Source organism: Acipenser ruthenus, chromosome 4 (genome assembly GCF_902713425.1).
Source record: "Acipenser ruthenus chromosome 4, fAciRut3.2 maternal haplotype, whole genome shotgun sequence".
NCBI classification, from domain to species: Eukaryota; Metazoa; Chordata; class Actinopteri; order Acipenseriformes; family Acipenseridae; genus Acipenser; species Acipenser ruthenus.
In genome coordinates, this window is record NC_081192.1 from 4756879 (window position 1) to 4780818 (window position 23940).

The window sequence follows — 23940 nt, forward strand, 5'->3', positions numbered from 1 at the left end:
CGCTGCAAACAAAAATACAAATAATAATAAATAAATATATAGGGGCGGGACACTCCGCCACATCCGTACATCAGCGTTTCTTTCTTTCTATTGTGCTTGAGATCCCCAACCAGAATCTTTCCGTCTCAACCACAGCCAGTTGCTGCTCCTCTCTGCTGCTTCAGATAAGTTCTTCACTGTGCGACGCAACTCTTGACCACTGAATCCGACGTCTCTGAGAAACCGGGTTGTAGAGTGTGCCACAAATCCTCGACAACCCACCTCCACTGGGTAAACCCGGACTCTCCATCCTCGCTGTTCCGCTTCAGTGGCTAGTTGAGCATACCGCAGTTTCTTCCTCTCATATGCCTCATCTACAGCATCCTCTCATGGCACTGTTAACTCTACCAGGTGAACAAGGTGTGCTGATCCAGACCACAAGACAATATCTGATCGAAGGTTAGTGGTGGCAATCTCAGGTGGAAAAATAAGTCGTTGACCAACATCTGCCAGCATTTTCCAGTCTCTAGCAGCTTCCAGTTGTCCTGGGCGAGGATTGGTTTTAACACCTTTTCTTGGTGGTTGCTCTCCTGGGCAGAGGAATGTTGTCTTTTGTGTGTAATGTTTTGATGGAACTGGTGGCAACTTATTGGTCATGTTACGCTTGTCTTCCAATGCTAAGGCCAAACATTGCAGCACCTGGTCATGGCGCCAAGTAAACCATCCTTGGCTAAAAGCCACCTTACATCCTGTCAAAATGTGCCTTAATGTTGCAGGTGATGAACACAAAGGACATGAGGGCTCCTCTCCTACCCAGATGTTTAGGTTCTGTGGTGATGGGAGAACATCTGTGGGAGGGTGGTGGGCAACTCACTGACACCAGGAGACAGTATTTTATTTGAAACGTCGCTCAGGTGCACTTATTTATTGCGTCCAGGAGATGGCGTTGTTGTCCGTGGACTGGATACTGGCGACAGTAACCAGCACCACGGCTTGTGCCACAACAGGTACACAAGCAAGGGCACAACAAGTGCTCATAAATAATAATGAAAACCAAAGGCGAAAGAAAAAGGGAAAATAAAACACAGTAATAAACCTACAAACAAAAGTTCTGCTTACGCAGTGCCCCCACTGCCGCTAAGCCAGTCAGCACGAGCCTCCGTCCTACGCTCGCTTGCTTTACACTGGGATGGCCGGAGTTCCCCGTATAACTAAACCTGTTCCCTTGGGTGTGTAGCTACGTATTTTGATTTCTCTTTTAATTATTTTCAGGCCGGCTGTTATCCTCAGCCAGACTTGCCTCGTTTTCCTCCTTTTTAACACCTGACGTCTGCGGTCAGGGTCACGATGTGTTCCCCAGTCCGGCCACCCGAGTGCACCTAAAGCACCGTTCTTAAGGGCCGAGCAATCTCCCAAGGCCCCCCTCTCAGCCACTCAGAGAGAGGGAAAGCACACACACACACTCTTCACCACCTCTCCGTGTCATCGCCATGACTGACAGGCGGATCATAGGAGACTGCTGCCCTCTACCTGCAGCAATACGCATGTGCCAGATAGTCAGTCCAGGTCTCCCCTGCTACAACATCATATTTTGACCTGATGAGGAAACTGATCCTGCTCTGTTCCATTGTACATTACTAATGTATTAAAGTTAAATAAGAACTACTTTCAATGTCCAATCACATGCTGCACAATTTCCAGCAAAATATAACAAAAGTATATTGATTTGCAAAATCTTTATATCATAAAGTCATATGTAAAACTGTATTAAAAAAAATATCCCAGAAGAATAGGTTGCGAAGGCCTTACTTACCCCACTGAATTAACTATAAAGCAAAGAATGTCACATGAATACCTTTTTTCTTGTGTGTAGTTCAGGCAGAAATAATACAAAAAGTAGACTTTGCAATAAATAAAGTGGCAAAAGCACATTTCATAAAGTAATAGTATTAATGAGGTTTACTTAGTCCTTTTTAGCTGTACGCACAGGTAAAGTCAAATTTAAATTAAATAAACTTCAAATAAATTAAATGTAGAAAAAAAGAGCATTATACGAAGAAAAAAAAACGTTTTGGATTTTGTTTATTGCATTCCTCATAACAGAAAATAGAACCATAACATGAAACAAAACTTTGACCACAATACTTAGCATCTAAGTGTTTGGAAATGTGGAAATAGTGTTTGGAAATTGTGAAGCATTTTCCAGTGACGTACTTGCACCTGTATCCCCTGATTCTGGCTCACTTGCCAAATCTGAAGCAGCACTTTGTTGATCCTGTTTTATATATATATGTTAATCCCACACCACAGACAGAGCTGTTTTTTTACTTGCCATTTTAGAAACTGTCACGCAAATTCTTGAAGGTTGTAAATTGGTGCAACGCAAAACACCTTGTAGAAACGCTGGTTATACTACTAAATATTTATATGGAGAAATGGTTTTAAGTAGAAAGCAATCATGTACAGACATAACAAATTAATTATAGTGCCAAATAACATTGCTCTAGTTGCACAGCTATAAAGAATGAATTTATTAGCAAAAGAAGCAGGACTGCTGTACATTCAATCCCCTTTGCAAAATGAGTCACAACTAATTCAATGTCTCCAGTTTCCTTTTCACTGACATCCTACAATTGCTCTACACCTTGGTTCATAGTAACAGACAAAGAAAATGTTCAGACAAATTCTATCAGATGAAGAATTCTGTTTATATAAGAAACCTTCAAAGTCCTCTTTTTCTGTGTATTAAATCTCTATGTTCTGAAAGCAAGTCCTGCTTGTGACAGCCTTCTCCAATTAGTAGCGTTTACAGGTTAAAGCTGAGAAGACTGATCTTTCTCATAGATAAATTGGCATGGATTGCTCTGAAAATGCAAATAAAATACAATGTATACATAACAATATCATATCTTGGAGATATTTTTTTATTGTCACCAAATGATCTGTTTTCATTCTGTGACAGTGCTGTACAGCAAAAAGATAATGCCAATATACTGCTTTTAAATGTAATGTGTGTATGAATAAGGTAATATGCTACTGCTACTAGATTACCAATTTGGTGGCGTATGAAATGCAATTCTATTTGTCATAATTTATTTGATCAAGTTCAATACTATTTTCCTCAGATATTGGTGAATTTCTGCTACATATTTCCCTCAGTGGAGGGCTTCTGAAGTAATACTGCATGGAAGTTGTCATGATGCAGACTTCTGCAACACTCTGAATGTCAGTTGATACTTGAGTGTATATAGAAAATGTATATCACAACAAATTAATACTTTCGATTCATCGATTAATCTGTTAATTTCGATTCATTTTATTTGTTTTCATTTAATAATGCAGAAAAAAAAACAATAAATAAAGTGGCATCCTCACTATATAGTAGATGATATTCTGTAACATTAACAGACATGTCAACTCCTCAGTGTTCACACCAGTGAGACCCCTGCTGAAAAACCTTGGGATTGAGTAAAAACCTTAACCTAGACCACTAGATTTTGTTTTTTGGGGGGGCGGGTGCTGGTGATGGATCACAAAAGAGCCGTCTCCTTTTGTACAGTGATATCGACGCTATGCTTTAGTGCGAGAGGTCCCGGGTTCATGCCCACCCTCCGCCTGTGTGTGGATTGCTTCACCCTGTGTGATGCGCCTGCCTATGTTAACCGGGATCGCTACATTGGTGTCAGAAGTGGATGCAGGTACCCCGGCATGCACTCGTCGAACTGTAGCCTGGTGAGCAAGTCCGAGGCGGACTTGAGGCTGGCAGGGGAGAGTGTAGCGTGCACGGGGTTAGGCAGCAGCAGGGCTGGTAGGTGAAGTAATCACACGCGAAGACATAAGCCCAATATATGCTCCTTCCAAAGGATCCGGCTCTTTTGTACAGCGGTATTGGCGCTATGCTTTAGTGCGAGAGGTTCCCAGGTTCGCGCCGCCCTCTGCCTGTGTGTGGATTGCCTCGCCCTGTGTGATGCGCCTGCCTGCGTTAACGGAGACTGCTACAATATTATATACTTTTATTGATTCTCAGTTTTAATGCTGAAAAGAAATGGAAGAGAACCAAACTCCCTGCTGCCCTAGACCTCTACCGTACTCTCCTCTCCTCCTTTCTCCTCTCCTCTCTCCTCTGCTAAATGTACTTATTTCCAATCTGTAATCCAAGCCTCCACTAACAACCCACGTAAACTATTCTCTACCTTCTCCTCCCTCCTAAACCCTCCCCCCTCCTCCTCCCTCCTCTATCTCCTCTGATGACTTTGCCTCTTTCTTCTCTTCTAAAATCACAGATATCCGCAAACTCTTTAATACCTCTCCCTCCCCCACACCCCCTCCTGCTCCAACCCCTACACCCACTGCATCCCCTACTAACTCACCCTCCTTCTCCACCTTCTCTCCCCTCTCAGACTCTGACCTCTCCTCCCTGCTCCAAGGTCAGAAACCCACCACGTGTGCCCTGGACCCCCTCCCCACTCACCTCTTTCAAGCTGCTGCTGCTCTACTTCCCTTCATCTCCTCCCTTCTCAACACCTCTCTCCTTTCTGGTCTCTTTCCCTCTGCCTTCAAACAAGCCTCTATCACTCCCCTCCTCAAAAAACCTACCCTCGACCCCACCTCCCTCCAGAGCTTCCGTCCTGTCTCCCTCCTACCCTTCCTCTCCAAAACCCTCGAGCGGGTTGTACACCGCCAGCTCTCTGCTTTCCTGTCCAACCATTCTGTGCTCGACCCTCTCCAATCTAGCTTCTCCACTGAAACTGCCCTCCTGTCTGTCACCAACTCACTAAACTCTGCCCGAGCTGCCTCTCTCTCCTCTGTCCTAATTCTCCTCGACCTCTCTGCTGCCTTTGACACTGTCGATCACTCTATTCTACTATCCTCTCGCTGACCTGGGAATCTCTGGCACTGCTCTGGCCTGGTTCTCTTCCTACCTCTCCAACCGCACTTACCAGGTAACCTGGCGCGGAGCAACCTCCACACCTCACCCTCTCACAACAGGAGTCCCCCAAGGGTCAGTCTTGGGTCCTCTCCTGTTCTCTCTCTACACCCGCTCCCTGGGCCCCCTCATCACATCCTATGATTTCTCATACCATTTCTATGCTGATGATGCTCAGATTTTCCTCTCCTTCCTCACCTCTGACTCCACCATCCCCTCCCGTATCTCTACCTGTCTGTCTGCTATCTCCTTTCTAAATCTGATCTCCTCTTCTTTCCCTCCTCCTCCTCCCCCTCCTCTGATCTCTCTATCTCTGTTCCTCTGGAATCTACCACTCTCTCCCTCCTCCTCAGCTAAGAACCTCGGAGTCACCCTGGACCCCTGCCTCTCTTATTCCCAGCACATCTCCACTCTGGCACGCACTTGCCGATTCTTCCTGAGTAACATACGAGGAATCCGACCCTTCCTCACCAACTACGCCACCCAGCTCCTGGTCCAGGCCCTGGTACTCTCCCACCTAGAGTACTGCAACTCCCTCCTGGCTGGTCTCCCTGCCTCCGCCACCCGTCCGCTCCAGCTCACCCAGAACTCCGCTGCTCGCCTGGTGTTCTCTCTGCCTCGCTTCTCCCACGCAACTCCACTGCTCCGTTCACTCCACTGGCTCCCGATCACCGCTCGCATCCAGTTCAAGGCTCTTGTACTATCCTACAGTTGCCTTGACCAGACTGCACCCAGCTACCTCCAGACCCTCATCTCTCCCTTCACCCCCACTCGACCTCTCCGCTCCTCCTGCACTAGAAGACTGGCTCTACCTCCTCCTCTACGCTCCCCTGCCTCCAGAGCCCGCTCCTTCTCCACTGTCGCCCTGCAGTGGTGGAATGACCTTCCTACAGATGTCAGGGCTGCCCAGTCCCTGACCACCTTTCGGCGCCTCCTCAAGACTCACCTCTTCAGACTGCACCTGTAGAACTCCTCTTTTTTTTCCCTCTGGACACTTATCACTCTTCCTTAAATGCGCTTTACTTGCTCTTATCTGCCCCCTATTTTACTGCACTTAATCCTGTACTTTAGAGTACTGTAATCTGTCAAGTGTTATTTAATCTGTAGTATTTTGTATTTAATTATATCCTGATGTAACTATCACTGACACTTATCTTCTCCATTATTGAATGGTATTTTGTTATACTTGTACTTGCTAGAACCAAAGTCATTGTATTTTTATCTTGCTCCTAATTGTATTATTACTTGTACTGTGATTCTTGAAATGTATTATAAGTCACCCTGGATAAGGGCTTCTGCTAAGAAATAAATAATAATAATAAAATCTTCTCAGTTATTATGTGAATGTGATTATTATTATTATTATTATTATTATTATTATTATTATTATTATTATTATTATCTTTGTGGAAATTTGTTTTCCTTTTCTGTTTGGCCGGTGCCATAGTTGCATCAATGTCGGGGTCTGCAGAAGCCATCGCTGGATCCTATTATATTTGCCTACTACTTCTTCTTTCTGTTCACTATACCACTCATTTATCTTTGCTAGAAGGAAGTTCTAAATCTTTACTAAATCTTAAAAATATAGTTATAATGAGGCGTAAATTCCGATCTCTCCTGTATAATGAGCAGTAATTTATGCTGTTCGTAAAAAAAAAGAGCTGTTTAGTACATTGCACGCAAAAATTCTATGAAGGAAGGAGGCTACGAATTCACAATATTTACGAAGATGTAAGTAATATTAGTACATACAGCCCTACATGTTCCAGTATAGACATTTCCGTGTTGCGTGCAGGGTAAGTCACATGATCAGGGGCTCTGTGGTTTGAACCAGGGTCATGCAATTCTAACACTTTTCAGCTAAGGCTGTTTATTAACCAAGCATTGTAAGATAATAAACTGTTATTTCACTAATTTAACAAGCATAAACCAACCTCAGCTTAATCAATATTTACAGTTATTACTAAAGCATTAAGGTACAAGAGGGAGTGGGTTACCATGGATATTGTCACTGCTTGGTGCGTTGTTAGGTACTAGGCGTAGCGTTATTTTATTATTTTAATTATTCGTATGTGTGTGTGGTGAGTTTAGCTGCATGTATGCTCTTTCTCTATATGTGTGTGGCTTTTTTGACTGCACGTATGACTTGCTGTAGCCTAGGAAAGTGTGTGGGGCGAGAATGACAGCTGTTGAATGCTGAGAGAATGGTTCTTTTTCAGTTTACGGTAGTTTCGTATTAATGTTTAAAATAAAGATTGATTAGCACTTTGAAAAACATTTTAAAACAAGCTCTGGTGTCCTGCCTTTTTGTTATTTTTTTCTTGTTTCTTTATTGCCACTGGCGAAATCATAACACGCCTCTGCTGCACTGTTATTTTTTTTTTATTACCGGTATTTCAATAGGCGCAGTGATGGAATGGTGCCACGGGTCTAGTGATTTACCCAACAGTTACTATACCGGGGATTATATCACGGTTTAGAACCACTGGTTGGCCAATCAGCATGCAACATTCTAACAAGCTGTTTTATAATCTGCATTATGTTAATATAAAGCAAGACCAATGCATCAACAACTCTAGTAATGTGAAGGATGTATGCATACTAATTAGATGATAATAATAATACTACTAATAATAATAATAAAAATACTAATAATAATAATAATAATAATAATAATAATAATAATAATAATCTGGTGGTACTGTAGGTGTCACTCTTGCCAATCTGACACTGAGACAATCAAACATATGGTCTTTCACTGTCAGACTACTTTATATATGCAACATTTGCCATTGTGTAGTTTTGAACATGATACAGTATTTGACAGACCCAGGGTTTCTTCAGCACAATGGTAGCAGTTCCAGTTTCTGTAAAGGAGATTAATGTCTGTCTTGCAAAAGGGACAGCGCCTCTTTAAATATTTATTCAGGGCTATCCCTTCTTCACCAGCAATGTGTCAATAGGATGTCAATTATTTTCTGCCCAGAGAGAGAGAGAGAGAGAGAAACTACACAGCTCAGTAATTTTTCACAGCCACTGTACAGTGCAAGATCATCCATTCCCAGACTACAATTTGGTGTGAGGGATTTCAAGGAAATTCAACTCTTTCTCTGCCAGATCAAGCTCTAAAACAAAATGGAAATGTCACGGCTAGACTGAAAGACGTAACCCTTCACGCTATTTATCTATATCTTCCCATTTTTCCTGATCTTCACTTTTCTTTTGTGACATTCATTAATTAAGAGAAATAGCATTGCTCTTTTAAATTAATTAAAGTAGCAAGTTCCATACCAGTTAAAGCATGCTTACCTTGAAACTGGTTAAATCTGATGGTCCCCATCCGTTCTCCATTACGGAACATAACCTGGCCCTGGGAAGATAAAAAGAAGAATATGACAGACATACCAGAAATAACGGTACAAATATACTCAAGATTCACAGGAAATGCTGCATTTTTCACTCCATAGCATGTTAAACCATACTAATAATAATAATAATAATAATAATAATAATAATAATAATAAGAATAATAAGGAGTTAATTTGTAAACAAAAAGGTACCAGATCTTATAATTAAGGAAGAGGAATACCATTTTAGACTATTTTCACTCTCAGGTGAAACCACATTTTAAATGTATTTTCTGTTTTGCAGGTACCAGAGCCTAGAACCCCACCAGAGCTCACATAGAGTTCTAGACTGAGTGTGAGCCTCAAGAGGAGTCCTATTAAATGCTGCTTTTATAGCGAGGTTCAATGTCATGATTAGGAGGCCTAACACAATGATGCATATGGTATTGCTATTTGTGGATGACCCTTCGTGCTCTGCCATAAGGTCTGTGGACAGGCTCCTGTGATGTCTCATTAACCTGTCCCCCGATTATCTGACCATATGAGAAGGACCTCTTCATTAACAAACACAGCTGCAGGCGGTTGCTTCATGCAGTCTCTGACCCGATCTGTCTAAATCTATGATATAATTTAGACAGTTGGGACTGACTCTAGCACTTAGGTATTTAATTGCATTCAATCATGCTAGTTACAATCATTCAAAACACTCAAAGTTGGATTACTCACTTTGAACACATTAGTAAAAAGGAAGCCGTATTCTTTGTATTTAAATTCCTTCCTAATCTTCCTCAGCTACAAATGGTGTAGCACTTACAAATAGAAATACTGTAATTGTCAATGTATGACAAGCATTATACATATATATATATATATATATAATGACACACACACAGTTGTAGTCAAAAGTTTACATACCCCAATGGAAATTTATCATTTCTAGAAATTTCTCGAAAACCGAAATATTTTAGGAAAAATCTTTTGTAGCAAAAGTTTTGCTTTTCTGGATCAGGAAAAAAATTACAATTATTTATTTCAGTATTTTTAATTATTATTATTATTTTTTTTTTTTTACAAAACTCCAAAAATGCTAATTCAAAAGTATTCATACCCATTAATGCTATCATAGTTTTGTCTACAAGGTGCTAGAAATTTCAATATGATAATGCAGAACTTGTAGGTGAACATTCTTAGAGAGTATAAAAGGGTTAGGCATAGGATGATTGCTGTCATTAGCAATAAGTCAATATGGGAAAAAGTAAAGAGCTATCTGAAGGCCTTAGGCAGAACATTATTTATTGTCATAACGCTGGAGAAGGATACAAGAAGGTTTCCAAGCATTTGAGTATCCCAATTTCAACTACTGTTTCTATTACCAAGAAATACAAGACTTGCGGTGCCGTCACAACGCTCCCTCGGTCTGGAAGAAAGAAGGTTCTTTCACCAAGAACAAGTAGAAGAATTGTGAGGAAGGTTAATAACAATCTGAGATTGACTGCCAAAGATATTCAAAGTGAATTGGCTGCAGGTGGGACTGGGGTTTCCATTTAGCCCATAGGTCGAGTATTGCATGGTGAAGGTCTCAATGGTCGCAGGCCTAGGAAAACGTCACAAGGACAGTCACTTAAAGTTTGCAAAACAGCATTTGAATGATGGATATGAGTTCTGGTCAAAGGTTTGGTGGAGTGATGAAACAAAAATCGAGCTATTTGGTCATACTGATAGTCGTTACGTTTGGAGAAAGTCTGGTGAGACATACAAAGAAAAGAACACAATACCTACTGTCAAGCATGGAGGTGGTAATAGCCTTCTATGGGGATGTTTTTCAAAGGAATGGCACATGAAATTTACATCCAATACATGGTAAAATTGAATCCATAGCATACCAAAAGAAACCCTCCGCTACAAAACTTGGATTAAAGCACAACTGGACAATCCAAAGCACACATCAAAATCTACTTCAGAACGGTTAAAGAATAAAATCAAGGTTCAGGAATGGCCTAGTCAAAGTCCCAATCTAAATTGAGAATCTTTGGTATAAGTTGAAGAAGGCTGTACACAAGAGAAGTCCTTGAAATTTAAATTAGCTGGAACAATTTTGTGTTGAAAAATGGTCAAAAATCACTAAAGAATCATGCCAAAAGCTCATTGAAAAATATCCTAATCGTTTAAAAGAGGTTATTATTGCTTAAGGTGCCTCTACTAGATATTAAATATTAATTTCATTTTCCTTGTCAGGGTATGAATACTTTTAGAACATAAGAACATAAGAAAGTTTACAAACGAGAGAAGGCCATTCAGCCCATCTTGCTCATTTGGTTGTTAGTAGCTTATTGATCCCAGAATCTCATCAAGCAGCATCTTGAAGGATCCCAGGGTGTCAGCTTCAACAACATTACTGGGGAGTTGGTTCCAGACCCTCACAGTCAGTGCCTTGAAAAATATAATATAATATAATATATATATATATATATATATATATATATATATATATATATATATATATATATATTTTTTTTTTTGAGAAATTTCTAGAAATTATGTATTTCCATTGGGGTATGTAAACTTTTGACTACAAATGTATATATACACACACACACACACACACATATATATATATATATATATATATATACATATATATATATATATATAGTGGTTTGCAGAAGTATTCACCCCCTAGCAATAACGTCACATTTTGTTGAATTACAAATAATGTATGCACAGTTTTTCAAACAAACTTTTTTTATTCAAAGCTGTAGTGTTTAAACTGAACACTGTTATATCGCTGACCTGGGGATCTCTGGCACTGCTCTGGCCTGGTTCTCCTCCTACCTCTCCAACCACACTTACCAGATAACCTGGTGTGGAGCAACCTCCACACCTCACCCTCTCTTAACTGGAGTCCCCCAAGGGTCAGTCTTGGGTCCTCTCCTGTTCTCTCTCTACACCCGCTCCCTGGGCCCCCTCATCGCATCCTATGGTTTCTCATACCATTTCTATGCTGATCATGCTCAGATTTTCCTCTCCTTCCCCACCTCTGACTCCACCATCTCCTCCCGTATCTCTACCTGTCTGTCTGCTATTTCCTCATGGATGCACTCGCATCACCTCAAACTCAACCTCTCTAAATCTGACCTCCTTTTCTTTCCCTCCTCCTCCCCCTCCTCTGATCTCTCTATCTCTGTTCCTCTGGAATCTACAACACTCTCTCCCTCCTCCTCAGCTAAGAACCTCGGAGTCACCCTGGACCCCTGCCTCTCTTATTCCCAGCACATCTCCACTCTGGCATGCACATCCGAAGAATCCGACCCTTCCTCACCAACTACGCTACCCAGCTCCTGGTCCAGGCCCTGGTACTCTCCCGCCTAGACTACTGCAACTCCCTCCTGGCTGGCCTCCCTGCGTCCGCCACCCGTCCGCTCCAGCTCATCCAGAACTCTGCTGCCCGCCTCGCTTCGCCCACGCTACTCTACTACTCCGCTCGCTCCACTGGCTCCCGATCACCGCTCGCATCCAGTTCAAGACTCTTGTACTAGCCTACAGATGCCTTGACCAGACTGCACCCAGCTACTTCCAGACCCTCATCTCTCCCTACACCCCCACTCGACCTCTCCGCTCCGCCTGCACTAGAAGACTGGCTCTACCTCCGCTACGCTCCCCTGCCTCCAGAGCCCGCTCCTTCTCCACCCTTGCTTCGCAGTGGTGGAATGACCTTCCTACAGATGTCAGGACTGCCCAGTCCCTGACCACATTCCGGTGCCTCCTTAAGACTCACCTCTTCAAACAGCACCTGTAGAACTCCTCTGTTTGTATCCTGGGACACTATCACCCTTCATTTAAATGTGCTTTATTTTGCTTTTAATCCTGTACTTCAGAATACTGTAATCTGCCAAGTGTTTAACCTGTAGTATTTTGTATTTAATCATATCCTGATGTAACTATCACTATGTAATCATATCCTGATGTAACTATCACTATTATCTGCTGTATTATTGAATTGTGGTTTGACACACTTGAACAAAAGTTATTGTATTTCTTGCTCTTATTGTATTACTTGTATTGTAATACTTGAAATGTATTTGCTTACGATTGTAAGTCGCCCTGGATAAGGGTGTCTGCTAAGAAATAAATAATAATAATAATAATATGAGGAGGAGGTTAAATGTCAGCAAAACTTGCAAAGAAAATGTATAAAATGAAATTTACTGGTTGCATAAGTATTCAGCCCCTTAAGTCAGTACTTGGTAGAAGCACCTTTTGCAGCAATTACTGCTATGAGTCTTTTTGGATAGGTCTCTACTAGCTTTGCACAATAGGATGGTGAAATTTTTGCCCATTCTTCACGGGAAAATTGCTCCAGTTCTGATGAGTTTGTTGGGGATCGTCAATGGACTGTAATCTTCAAGTCTTGCTATAAATTTTCGATTGGATTAAAGTCAGGACTCAAGTCAGGAGTCACTCAAGAACATTAATTCTCTTCTTGTTCAACCACTCCAGTGTTGCTTTGACTTTGTGCTTCAGGTCATTGTCCTGCTGAAATGTGAATTTCCTCCCCAGGGACTGGCTTATTGTTGATGTGTGAACACTGACTCCCATCTCAGACACAGAACTTTGCAGATCTCTCAAGGTCATTGTTGGCTTCAGAGTGACATCCCAAACCAGTTTCCTGCTTGCCCGACTACTCAGTTTGGGAGGGCGACCTGATCTGGGTAGTGTCTGGGTGGTATGATGCATCTTCCACTTCTTAATGATGGACTTCACTGTGCTGAGAGGGATCATCAGAGCCTGATGTACCCTTCTCCTGCTCTGTGCCTCTCTACCACTTTATCCCTGACTTGTTTCAAAAGCTCCTTGGTCTTCATGGTTGCTTTGTTGGATCACTATGTGAGTTGCAGTTTGAAAGTCTTTATATACCTGCGTGAAATTATCTACAAGTTAAACCACTTTGAGAACACACAGGCTGAAACCGGGTTGAATACTTATGCAACTAAGATTAATCTGTTTTTCTCTGTAAATCTTACCTATTTATATTCTATATGCATTTTTTTTTTTTTACTTTATCAATGTGGAGTAGTTTATGTAGATTCTACATGTAAAGTCTCATTTGAAAACGTCATGGATTATGCTCAGGTGCCAACAAAATGTGAAAACTTTGCAGGGGGGTGAATACTTCTGCAAACCACTATATATATTATAGGGTGTGTGACAGGATAGTGTTGTGGGCCCAGGTGTTATCGGCAGAGACTCAGAGGCAAGGAAGGCTGCAGTTTAAACGCTCACCCATACTTTTAATAAACAGAATAAACACAAACAAAAGGGCACAGGAACAAAGTAACAAATAAACAGACACAAAATAAAAGTCAAACAAACACAAAAACGTAGGCGGGCATTCACCTTCACTACTAACAAAATACAAAAATTGTTCAGACTGGGCAGAGCCTTCACTGAACTTTATAAACACAAACGCATAGACACAGTTACAAGACGGGTTCACTAACCAAACTCCTCTCTCTTAATGGAGCCCGGTGCTCTCCATTTATAGGATATGGCTGCTCCCAATTAGTAGTCCCTGACCTACCACAGGGTGATTAGAAAGTAAGTTTACCACATCAACGCACCATATCTCACAAATGGTAGAGCACAGGAAAGTGAAATTGCATAAGGTTGTTAAGGGAACCATGGGGACGCATATGCCACAGTTACTACTTTGTTCACTACAGTACTGTGGGTATTAATAGGCCTCTCACTTGCAAGGCAGCTCAGTCAAGCAACATGAACACCAACCGAAGTTGTTGCTGAGATCAGCCATGCCGTAGAACAACCCAGCACCAGCACACGTGCTGTAGCCCGCCGCCTGGATTTGCCGAATTCAACTGTTGGTAAGGCTCTTGGTTCAACTGTGCGGATGTTTCCATACAAGCTGCATCATGTTCAAGCATTGGAGGAGACGGATTTCATCAGACGTGTCGATTTTGCGTTGCAGTTCTTGGCATGACTGGAATTGGCTGGCCTGTGGCCTGCTACTATCCTGTGGATGGATAAAGCTAACTTCACCCTGTCTGGAAGTGTGAACACGCACAACTGTGTTATCTGGTCGGAGACTAATCCACGTGCAACATTTGCGAGACCCCTACCTGATGTTAAAGTGACAGTGTGGTGTGGCTTTACAGCTAACTTTGTTACTGGGCCATTCTTTTTTGAAGAGCCATCAGCAAGGGTACCTCAAACATGCACACTGCTGCACGATACCACACCATGCTGACAGCCCATGTCATTCCTATGTTGCAGCAATGAAGTGTGATAAACACTACAGTCTTCATGCAGGATGGTGGCCCTCCGCATATTGGTAACCAGGTGAGACGCGTCTTGCAGGAGCACTTTCAGGACAGAATCATTTCCCGACACTTTCCTTGTGAATGGCCACCTCGTGCACCGGACCTTACACCAGTGGATTTCTGGTTATGGGGGTACCTGAAGTTACGCGTGTACCGAGGGGACCCTCACACAATTCCGGACCGCAAGGATGCCATTGTCCGGGAGGTGGCCAGCATACCTGATGAGATGTGTAATGCTGCCATAATGTCTGTTATCACACAAATGCAATTCATTCTGCATCATAGAGGAGCACATATTGAACACTTGTGATTATCAGAGGTAGGTCATAGTGGCACTCCCTAGTGACAAAAATGTATAACTGTGCATTTGCATCCCCATGATTCCCTAAACAACCATATGCAATTTCACCTTTCTATGCCCTACCATTTGTGAGATCTGTGGTAAACTTCCTTTCTAATCACCCTGTGTGTATATGCAGTATATATTAAAACATCTTCATATATATATATATATATATATATATATATATATATATATATATATATATATATATATATATACATATATATAGTAAAGCAATTGCACTCACGGTTCGTTGCCCCTTTAAAAACAGACCCAGGTCACAGAAATTGAATTTTTCCAGCGCTGATGCGCTATATTTAATTCACAAAATAAACAAAAACCAAAATAAACACCTAGCTCCTTTGGAGCACTAACTAAACAATATGCAGGTCCCTGACTAGCTCGCAGGACGGCTAAGCCGTTTACCTGGCATACACAGAACACACAATAACAACCCCGTACTCACAAGGGTGACTGCCTGGAAACAAAGCACACCGCCTTCTGCTTCCTTCTACACAGCAGTCCCGAGCAAACTGACTGATTCTCTTAAATACCCTGCACCTGGTTCTAATTTACAATTACCACCAGGTGCAGGGATAATTAACAATGAAATAATTAACAAACTAATTAAACAAAATATGCATACACACATGTTTTATGCAGGGAGGAATTAACCCCCTCCCTGCTGTCTTATGTATATATATATATATATATATATATATATATATATATATATATATATATTAAAACTAATTCGAGAATTGTAACAGGCTATATTCAAGCTGGTAGTTACCTGCTTTAGGACCTGGATGGAGGTAAAATTGGTTCAAGAAAACAAATAAGAACACAGGTGGATCCAAAACGCAAGTGGGACTGGAACACAAGCCAACCAGTTCGGTTCATTAATTTAGACAGATTGAGATCTCAGGAAATCAAGAAACAAAAAACAAGTATCCTTGGGATGGATTTGCTACCGAATGTATAAGGGAATATAGATTTAAATTCATAAAGTGAGCATTTTAAGCTAATACTTTCCCCCTATGAATACAGATTAAGGGCAGAAACAGTCAAAAAATCTCCCGAGTGATGAGCCAGATGGAAATAATACTTAACAGGCTGGTGATCTCTTGCTAAAATATTTACTTGCACACCAATAACTCCTCATTTTACTGAAAGACATGTGCTTCTGAAGGCTAGCAGTGTTTTTTGATGGATTTTATGCTTTTACACTAAAAAAAAGTAAAATAAATAAATAAAAATACAGCATCGCATCAGTGACTGAAGCATTAAATTCTAAAGACAGCTTAAGCAGCTCAGATTCTAAATGGTGGGACAGACCTACATTCTATGTTCAGTCATCACTTCATCTCTTTTGCATCAAGACTTCCCCTTGTAACTGTACTGTACATACAGCTGATTGTTAGAATAGTACCTATATTGAGGCACAGACTAGCTGGCTGGTCTGGACAGCAGTCCATGGTATGATTGGACGTGCACCGGCTTGAGATTAGTTGCGTCTGGGAGGAGCCTCACACATTCTTTTATCATACAGCAGTTGCTTCGGGTTACGTCACTAGACAAAGGGTAGGTTGGGATTGGTTGTGGAGCAGGACGTTCACTCAGGATAATTACTGGAAGAAGACAGAGCACAGGAGATCAAGGTTTTGGCCACGGAGAAAAGCAGTTTGCGTACAGAGTTGCGTAGTGATTTTTTTGCTGCCTGCTCCACATAGCTAATGCAACAGACAGTGTTGGGTGATACACTGCCGTTACAGATTGTCGTCCCCCGTCGGTGAGATGAGGTTAAAAGCTCTAAAACCATGAATGCCAATGAGCGTGTCTTATTTGTATTGTGGCTAAGACGCTCACTTGTGGTGTGCGGGGTCACCAGTTCACACACAGCCTCCATCCTGTTACACTGGCAATTAGGCCTCTGGCTCCAGCTATTGAGGTACTCAGTCAGATAAGAAAAGTATCCTCCTGCAGTTAAACGTAGGGGACTGAACAAGAAATATGTATGTGGCCTCTTGTTGAACAAGCTTGTGTCTTGTGACAAAATTATTCACAAAAGAATGTGGATCGAGATCATGGTAAATCAGATTCAAGGTTCAAGTGAAAATCCATAGTCATTAGAATACCTATTTACCTATGCATTTACCGTAAAAACCGTTGTATAAGTCGATTTTCTAGGCATTTTTAAAAGGGGGAGCGACTAATACACCGGTGCGACCTGTGTGCCGGTGTGTCTAATTTGAGTTTCAGTTTGTTGTAACTGCAATGCTTTTTGAGACTGGAGTGGCAGAAAAGGGGGAGGAGTCGGGCGAAGCACCTGGCTCCAATTTGTTTTAATGGGGCCCTGCATAAAGGCAGGGAAACCCCATGGTAAGGGCTGCAGTGGTGAAGGCTGTGTACAGGCTTGAGGAGACCTGTCTGGTTGGAATCAGCACAGGTACCGTGGAGACCTGTATTGGATTGTGTGTGACTGGGAAACGGCTTAGCTGTCAAGTAGTGTTAGGTTAGGATTAATCAGAAATGTTTTGTTTAGCACTCCCGGGTGGAGTTAGGTTTTTGTTTTGTTTTGTTTGCTTACTTTACTGTGTGAATAAAAGTGTGCAAGTACGCACTGAAAAAGAAAAATTCCTGTGTTGTGTCAAATAACTTGTGCACAACGAATCCGAGAGCCAAATGCTCGGTAACACTGGATAAAGTAGGACCGTCAGACAAAAAACAAAAATCCTACACAACAGATTTGAAATTGCATGTTGTTGAATTTGCTGGAATACATCACAGTGCTGAAAAAACAGTACGTGACTGGAGACGAAACAAAGACAAACTTAAATATGGCGAAAGAAAAACGAGCTGATATAGGAGGAAAGTGAATATGGCCTGATGTAGAAAACATTGTTTAAATGAAGTACTTTGAATGACTTTGATACATAACATACTGTAACTTGTTCTACATGTCAGTGCAACGCAGTCGTACACTTGTAAAGTATGTTTATGGTTCTGATTAACGAAACAAATGTATTTTTACTGCTGGAAATGTTCAATTGTACTGCACCATATGCAACGCTAAGATGTTTTGTTTAATAGTTATTAGATAGTGCACTGTTTAGTTTATAGTTTTTTGCTTGATTATTGATGCAAGCAGCACTGTTTAATACTTTACTTTTAAATTTGAATTAATACAACGAATTTGTAAAAGCCAATGCAGCTGGAACTATTGTCCATGGTACGGGAATACACACACAAAAGGTAAACAAGCAACGGCAGAATACAGAGGGCAGGGAACAGCACACAGCATGCAAACAAACAGGAAATACAGTACACAAACAGAAATGCATGGATCGCCACAGTATCTATATTTGATGTATTTTGACAGTGCATTTAAATTTACTTGAACCAATTATTTAGAATTTTTGAAAAATTGAATAGTTTCTAACTAAAAACGAAAAACACTGTAAAATTATTAATGGAATAAAATGTTGCAAACAAGGGTTATTTCAAAACTAAACCTGTGTATCTTTCTTTATCGGTGTTGAGCATGTTTTCCTAAACTTTTCCTAGTCTCAAAAAGGGGGGAGGGGGGGGGGGGGGGGAGGTATTATACCCTGTAAATCATGCGGTTTCCACAGGCAGATTACACTTCCTCTGTTGGCCAGTATAAGCACTGGGGGATCCTACAGCAAAGAGTTAATGAGTGAGTTCAAGTAAGTCTTGACAGAAATAGTCTTCTAGTCTTCATGAACTGGAAACTGTGCTGTGGTGCTGAAGCTGTGCCAAGCTGAACAAGAGACAGTCAGCCTGGTTCTTACTGCAAATAAGACCAGACAGAGTTTTTTTTTTTTTTTTTTTAATGGGACACTTAAAATTGGACTCGCACACCTTGTTTTCACTGCTGCCCAGGCACTTGCCGAATTTTAATGAAGCTTGCTTTTTTTTTTTTGTTATTTGTGCAAATGAAGTGCTGTTTTTCCTGCTACTATTTCCGTTGTAATCCAACCAGCAGGCTTTAAGGTTTTTCGTGCATGTGTGTGGCCAGGCCTGTAGGTTAACAGCCTGGAGGGTTTTTAAAACAGCGGAGACTGATGTAAATATACACTTTTTGTTCCGTTTTGGAGGGTGTGGGGCTATTGTTTTGTACTATTTGACAAAATTTTCAGTTTCTATAATACATTCACGAATACATATACAAACATTAACTTACTGTGTTGAAGTGAGGATGTCTACATAAAGATTTGCAAATGTAGAACTCTGGTTGCTAAGCAACTCAGGTATTGACTTTCCTAGCGTATTACGTATGTCCACAACATTGATTGGTCAGTAGCAATGTCTTTGCACACTGCCAGCCTTCTGAAAGCCGTTTTCTTTATGTACAAACAGTAGTGAATGAGTGACATTATTTTAAATATATTGCCAAAGCACAGGTCTATCAGGGTGTTTTTTCAGTTGTTATCAGTTAAAACCGAAAACTTCAAGCCCTATAAATGTATATATATATTTTTTATTAACTATATAATAGAAACAGATTGCTAGATGTCTTCTAGTTCTTCCCGGCATGAGGCAGCCTTACAAGGGTACGATGTTAATCCTATTACAGCAGCCTCACACGAGAGGTGAACGAGCACAGACAGTGAGATGCCTACAGCATAGGACAGTGGTGGCCAATACACCAAACACTGCGATCCATTTTGGTGGATCTCAATGGGATCCGTGATCCACCAGTAAGCTATGACCAACAATTGTTAGCGGGATTTCATATAATAGTGTCCAATACGTAAGACTGCAATAATAAAACAAAACAACCACAACAGCAAAAACGTAAAAAACGTGCAATCAAAGCATTTTTAATATTAAGCGTAGGCAGTTATAAAACAGAAACTTACCAGCATTTTTTTTATCTGAGTCTTAAAACCTGGTGTAGGCAGGGCTCTAGTCTAACTTTTTTTTTTTTTTCTGGTACATGTGCGACTAAGTTTAAAAAATTTAGGCAAGCACTGAAAACTTTAGGGGCACACACACACACACACAAAAAAAACATTTGCTCAAATGTATTGTTGAATATCTACAAATCTGTTTTTTTTCCTTCCTTTTACATAACACTTGTGCGGTTCAATACTTTTACATCAACAAAATTATAATGGACAACTTTTCTTTCCAACTTAAATGATTTTTAAGTGCCTGGTAGCATTTCCTCAGAATGTGCTGCTTGCCTGTTTATGGTAGCGGGATGGTCTGGCTGACGTTTCTGGATGTATGCCTCTCCGCACATTGCGTGCCATTTTGAAGCACTGTGTTTTAATATATTTTCATGTTTTAACTTCTGGCTCCCTGTTAAAAATGCACTCTTGTCTGCCATCAGTTCCCCTGCATCCTGACAAACTGTGCAAAACATGGATTTTTTTTTTTTTTTTTTTTTTTTTTTTAATTGTCAAACTTAAGCCAGGGAAAATATTTTAGCCACTGTTGGTTGAACTTGTATGTTCTTCTGCTACTTACAACTGTGAACACACTGTAACTAACATAGCCCTTCTCGAAGTTCCCTGTTCGCTTTCATCTTCTGACATACCTTCATTGCTCATTTCTTGTAAAGACGCCGACATATCTGAATTTTGTTCATTGCGGTTTTCTTTCTAAACCTCTCCAATCACATGAAAATAATTTGTTATTTAGCTCATCTTGGTTTGATAAGTTTTCAAACAGTCTGGAAACGAGTAGCCATCGCAGTGATAAATCAGTGAAATTGGCGGGGTATGGGATTTGTAGTTTTTAATGTGTGATTAACAGTGGGCAGTGGACACCAATAAACTACATTTCCAGAGTACATTCTGAATGAGCTATGAGAGTTTAGATCCGACTGTTTTTTTTGTAATACTTTCAGCTGAAAAACAATCATGTTTATTTTTTAGTCAACCTTTAGGAATTTCTAGTCGCACTTGTGCGCCTAAATTAAAATATACGTTCACACAAGCATTTTTTTAGTCTCATATGCAGAAACTGTCTGGATATTTTCTCTCTGTGACTGGACGACACATAAGGCTCTCCTCATCAGCCGTAACACAAACTGCTGTATGCTTATATGTTGGTGTTTGTTCTGAATTGTCCCAAGATCCACTAAAAATCTTTTGCGATCCACCCATGGATTACGATCCACGTATTGGCTACTACTGGCATAGGATAATCCACACTGTGAACTGACAGCAGGGTTCTGCATTATCACTGCCTGGGCCCTCTCACTGACCCGGAATACACTCCTTGCCTTTCTGTTTCTCAGTACTCTTTCCACTGCCTCTTAAAGCTGCTTATCACCATGATTTACTGATTGGTTACAGGCATGCAAAATATTTTACTGTTTATACATTTAAGAAATACCTCAAACATTTTTTAAATCATGCTATTCTCAACTCTTTATGAAAACATTTGCATCCTGGTAGTACATTGTTGTTTTCTATCACATTGCAGAGAAAAAAAATTCCAACATAAATACCTTACAAACAAAGCTGATTTGAAAACAATACACCTTTGATCAGTCATTGTCAAACAATCTTATTCATGTAGCCATCCAAAACTCCTATCTAAAAAAGTGTACTTACTGTCACACCAAGGAAGTTCGTCCCATTCATGACATCCAGGACGATCTCTCCGAGCTCCTTGTTGGTGTAGTCGTAGTCCTGGATCTTCTTGTGTCCTTTCTGTCTCAGAATTGCCATGACCCTTGTCAACGTCTTGGCAATCACCCAGATCCCATCATAAGCAAAGCCGTGAAATTTGCTGGACTCCAGGCCTTTCTGCAGCCTCCTCCTGTTATACTCTGCCTCGTACTCTTGTGGCGTCTACAGAAAAAAAAAAACAACCTTTGTGATGTTGTTGGGAGTCATAGCTGTTATTTTTTTTCTTGCAAAGAAAAGAAGGTAGTAGTGTATCCATTTTTTGGTGTAGTCTGAAAGGAAAGGCTCTGCTATAACCCCTAACCCTGGTGAACCACTTGTAATGAATAATTTAATGTAATGATTTAACAAAGTATCGGGGTTACACTTCTAAGAAAAAGCTCAAATGGGACAACCCTTAATTATACTATAAACACCGTGTTTGATCCTATTTCTCAGGTTAATGTTACATTAAATCAGGTGTTACAAAAATTAATGAAATAGAAATGTGTACCATAAAACCAGTTCATATGAAAGGAACATCTTATTGTAGCGGTGACAACAAGTGTGTACTACATGCAGGTTTAACTTTACAATGTGATACGTAACTTCAAAGTTATAGTCTTAAATTAACCTTATTCCTAATTACACATGGTAAGTGATTGCTTGTTTGCAAATCTTACACAATGATTCTTAGTGTGCATACTGACTATTTTAGCTGTGGGGGCTGTGTGGTCCAGTGGTTAAAGAAACAGGCTTGTAACCAGGAGATCCCCGGTTCAAATCCCACCTCAGCCACTGACTCATTGTGTGACCCTGAGCAAGTCACTTAACCTCCTTGTGCTCCGTCTTTTGGGTGAGACGTAATTCTAAGTGACTCTGCAGCTGATGCATAGTTCACACACCCTAGTCTCTGTAAGTTGCCTTGGATAAAGGTGTCTGCTAAATAAACAAATTTTATTTATTATTAATTATTTCTTAGCAGACGCCCTTATCCAGGGCGACTTACAATTGTTACAAGATATCACATTATTTTTACATACAATTACCCATTTATACAGTTGGGTTTTTACTGGAGCAATCTAGGTAAAGTACCTTGCTCAAGGGTACAGCAGCAGTGTCCCCCACTGGGGATTGAACCCACAACCCTCCGGTCAAGAGTCCAAAGCCCTAACCACTACTCCACACTGCTGCCCAGAGCAGCAACTGCATGTAAAACAATGAGATGCTTATTGTTTGACCTTTTTTCAGAAAGAGTGCCAACTAGCCAAGCAGGCAAACAGTACCGTCAATCCAATTCCCAATAGTGAACCGTGTTCCCTTTTGGATGCTACCCACCCTCCCTGATACTCCTCTGGTCTGTTTGGTGCTGAGCGGTTCGAAATCCACGCTGATGTAGCCCTCCATAGCTGTGAGAAGTTTCTTGGTGGTGCAGTTGGTGGAGTTGGCCTGCTCCCACCAGTTCCCCTGATACCAGCCTGGAATGACCCACTGGTACTTACTGCCATACATGTTCAGGTTGTACACCTGAAGAGACACACACAATATATATGTCAGGTTACACTAGTGAGCACACAGCTCAGTTTTGTAAGTACTACATTGCAGCTCATTCAGAGCAGAAACGCAAATAAAAATGATCCCAGTTGAACTTTAACATGCAAAGCATTGACTCAGCCAACTGGAAAACATTCATTTTAAATGGTACCATACTGTATGCATATTCCCAATTTGGATAATTCAATAGATTTAGAAATATAGGGCTCGTTAAATACATAGGATTTATTTTTATTTATTTTAAGTAATGCAAGCTGAATTTGCAACATATTAATATGAGTTATGCAGTCAAGTGTTCTGTGGCAGTGGGAGCTTGTATGAATGTATTTTGGTGCATCTGTTTGGTTTTGTACTTTTAAACTATACAGGTACTAAAACAGCACATATTACAGAACAATGGTATTACATAAAAAACATAATTTACAAAAAAAAAATCAAATTGTCCCTCTTATCTCCTGCAGGTAATTTACAAAAAATAGCTACCTGCTAATACAGGCTATTCATCATTTGTGTCTATTGAGTCACATATCTTATTACATATCGTCTGTCTTCATTAAAAGTTAAGCAGTTCTTTAAATAATATTACATAACATAATAAAACATAGATATACCAGTACTTAAAATTGAATTAGACTTGCACATTATTAACAATGTAAAAAAAAAAAAAAACCCGGACTGACTGAGTCTGACTGAGTTGATGCTTGAAGTATTTATAATAAAGGGTCAATGGCTCAGAATGTGACACTGGTGTAACTAGTTCTGGGTAATGTGTACTACAGATTTAGCACAAACTGTCCATGTATTATTT

At 40.7% G+C, this 23940-nt stretch overlaps 1 protein-coding gene across 2 annotated transcripts in view; it reads right to left on the reverse strand.

Annotated features, from left to right (window-relative positions):
* Positions 1-23940, reverse strand: part of LOC117399920 (gamma-aminobutyric acid type B receptor subunit 2-like) — a 311468-nt gene that overhangs the window by 112420 nt on the left and 175108 nt on the right. For both annotated transcript variants that reach the window (XM_059021519.1, XM_033999374.3), the window contains exons 6-8: positions 22917-23105; positions 21525-21764; positions 8216-8276 (exon numbers count right to left, since the gene is read on the reverse strand). In XM_059021519.1, the coding sequence (XP_058877502.1) occupies positions 8216-8276; positions 21525-21764; positions 22917-23105 (490 nt within the window). The remainder of the gene's footprint in view (positions 1-8215; positions 8277-21524; positions 21765-22916; positions 23106-23940) is intronic.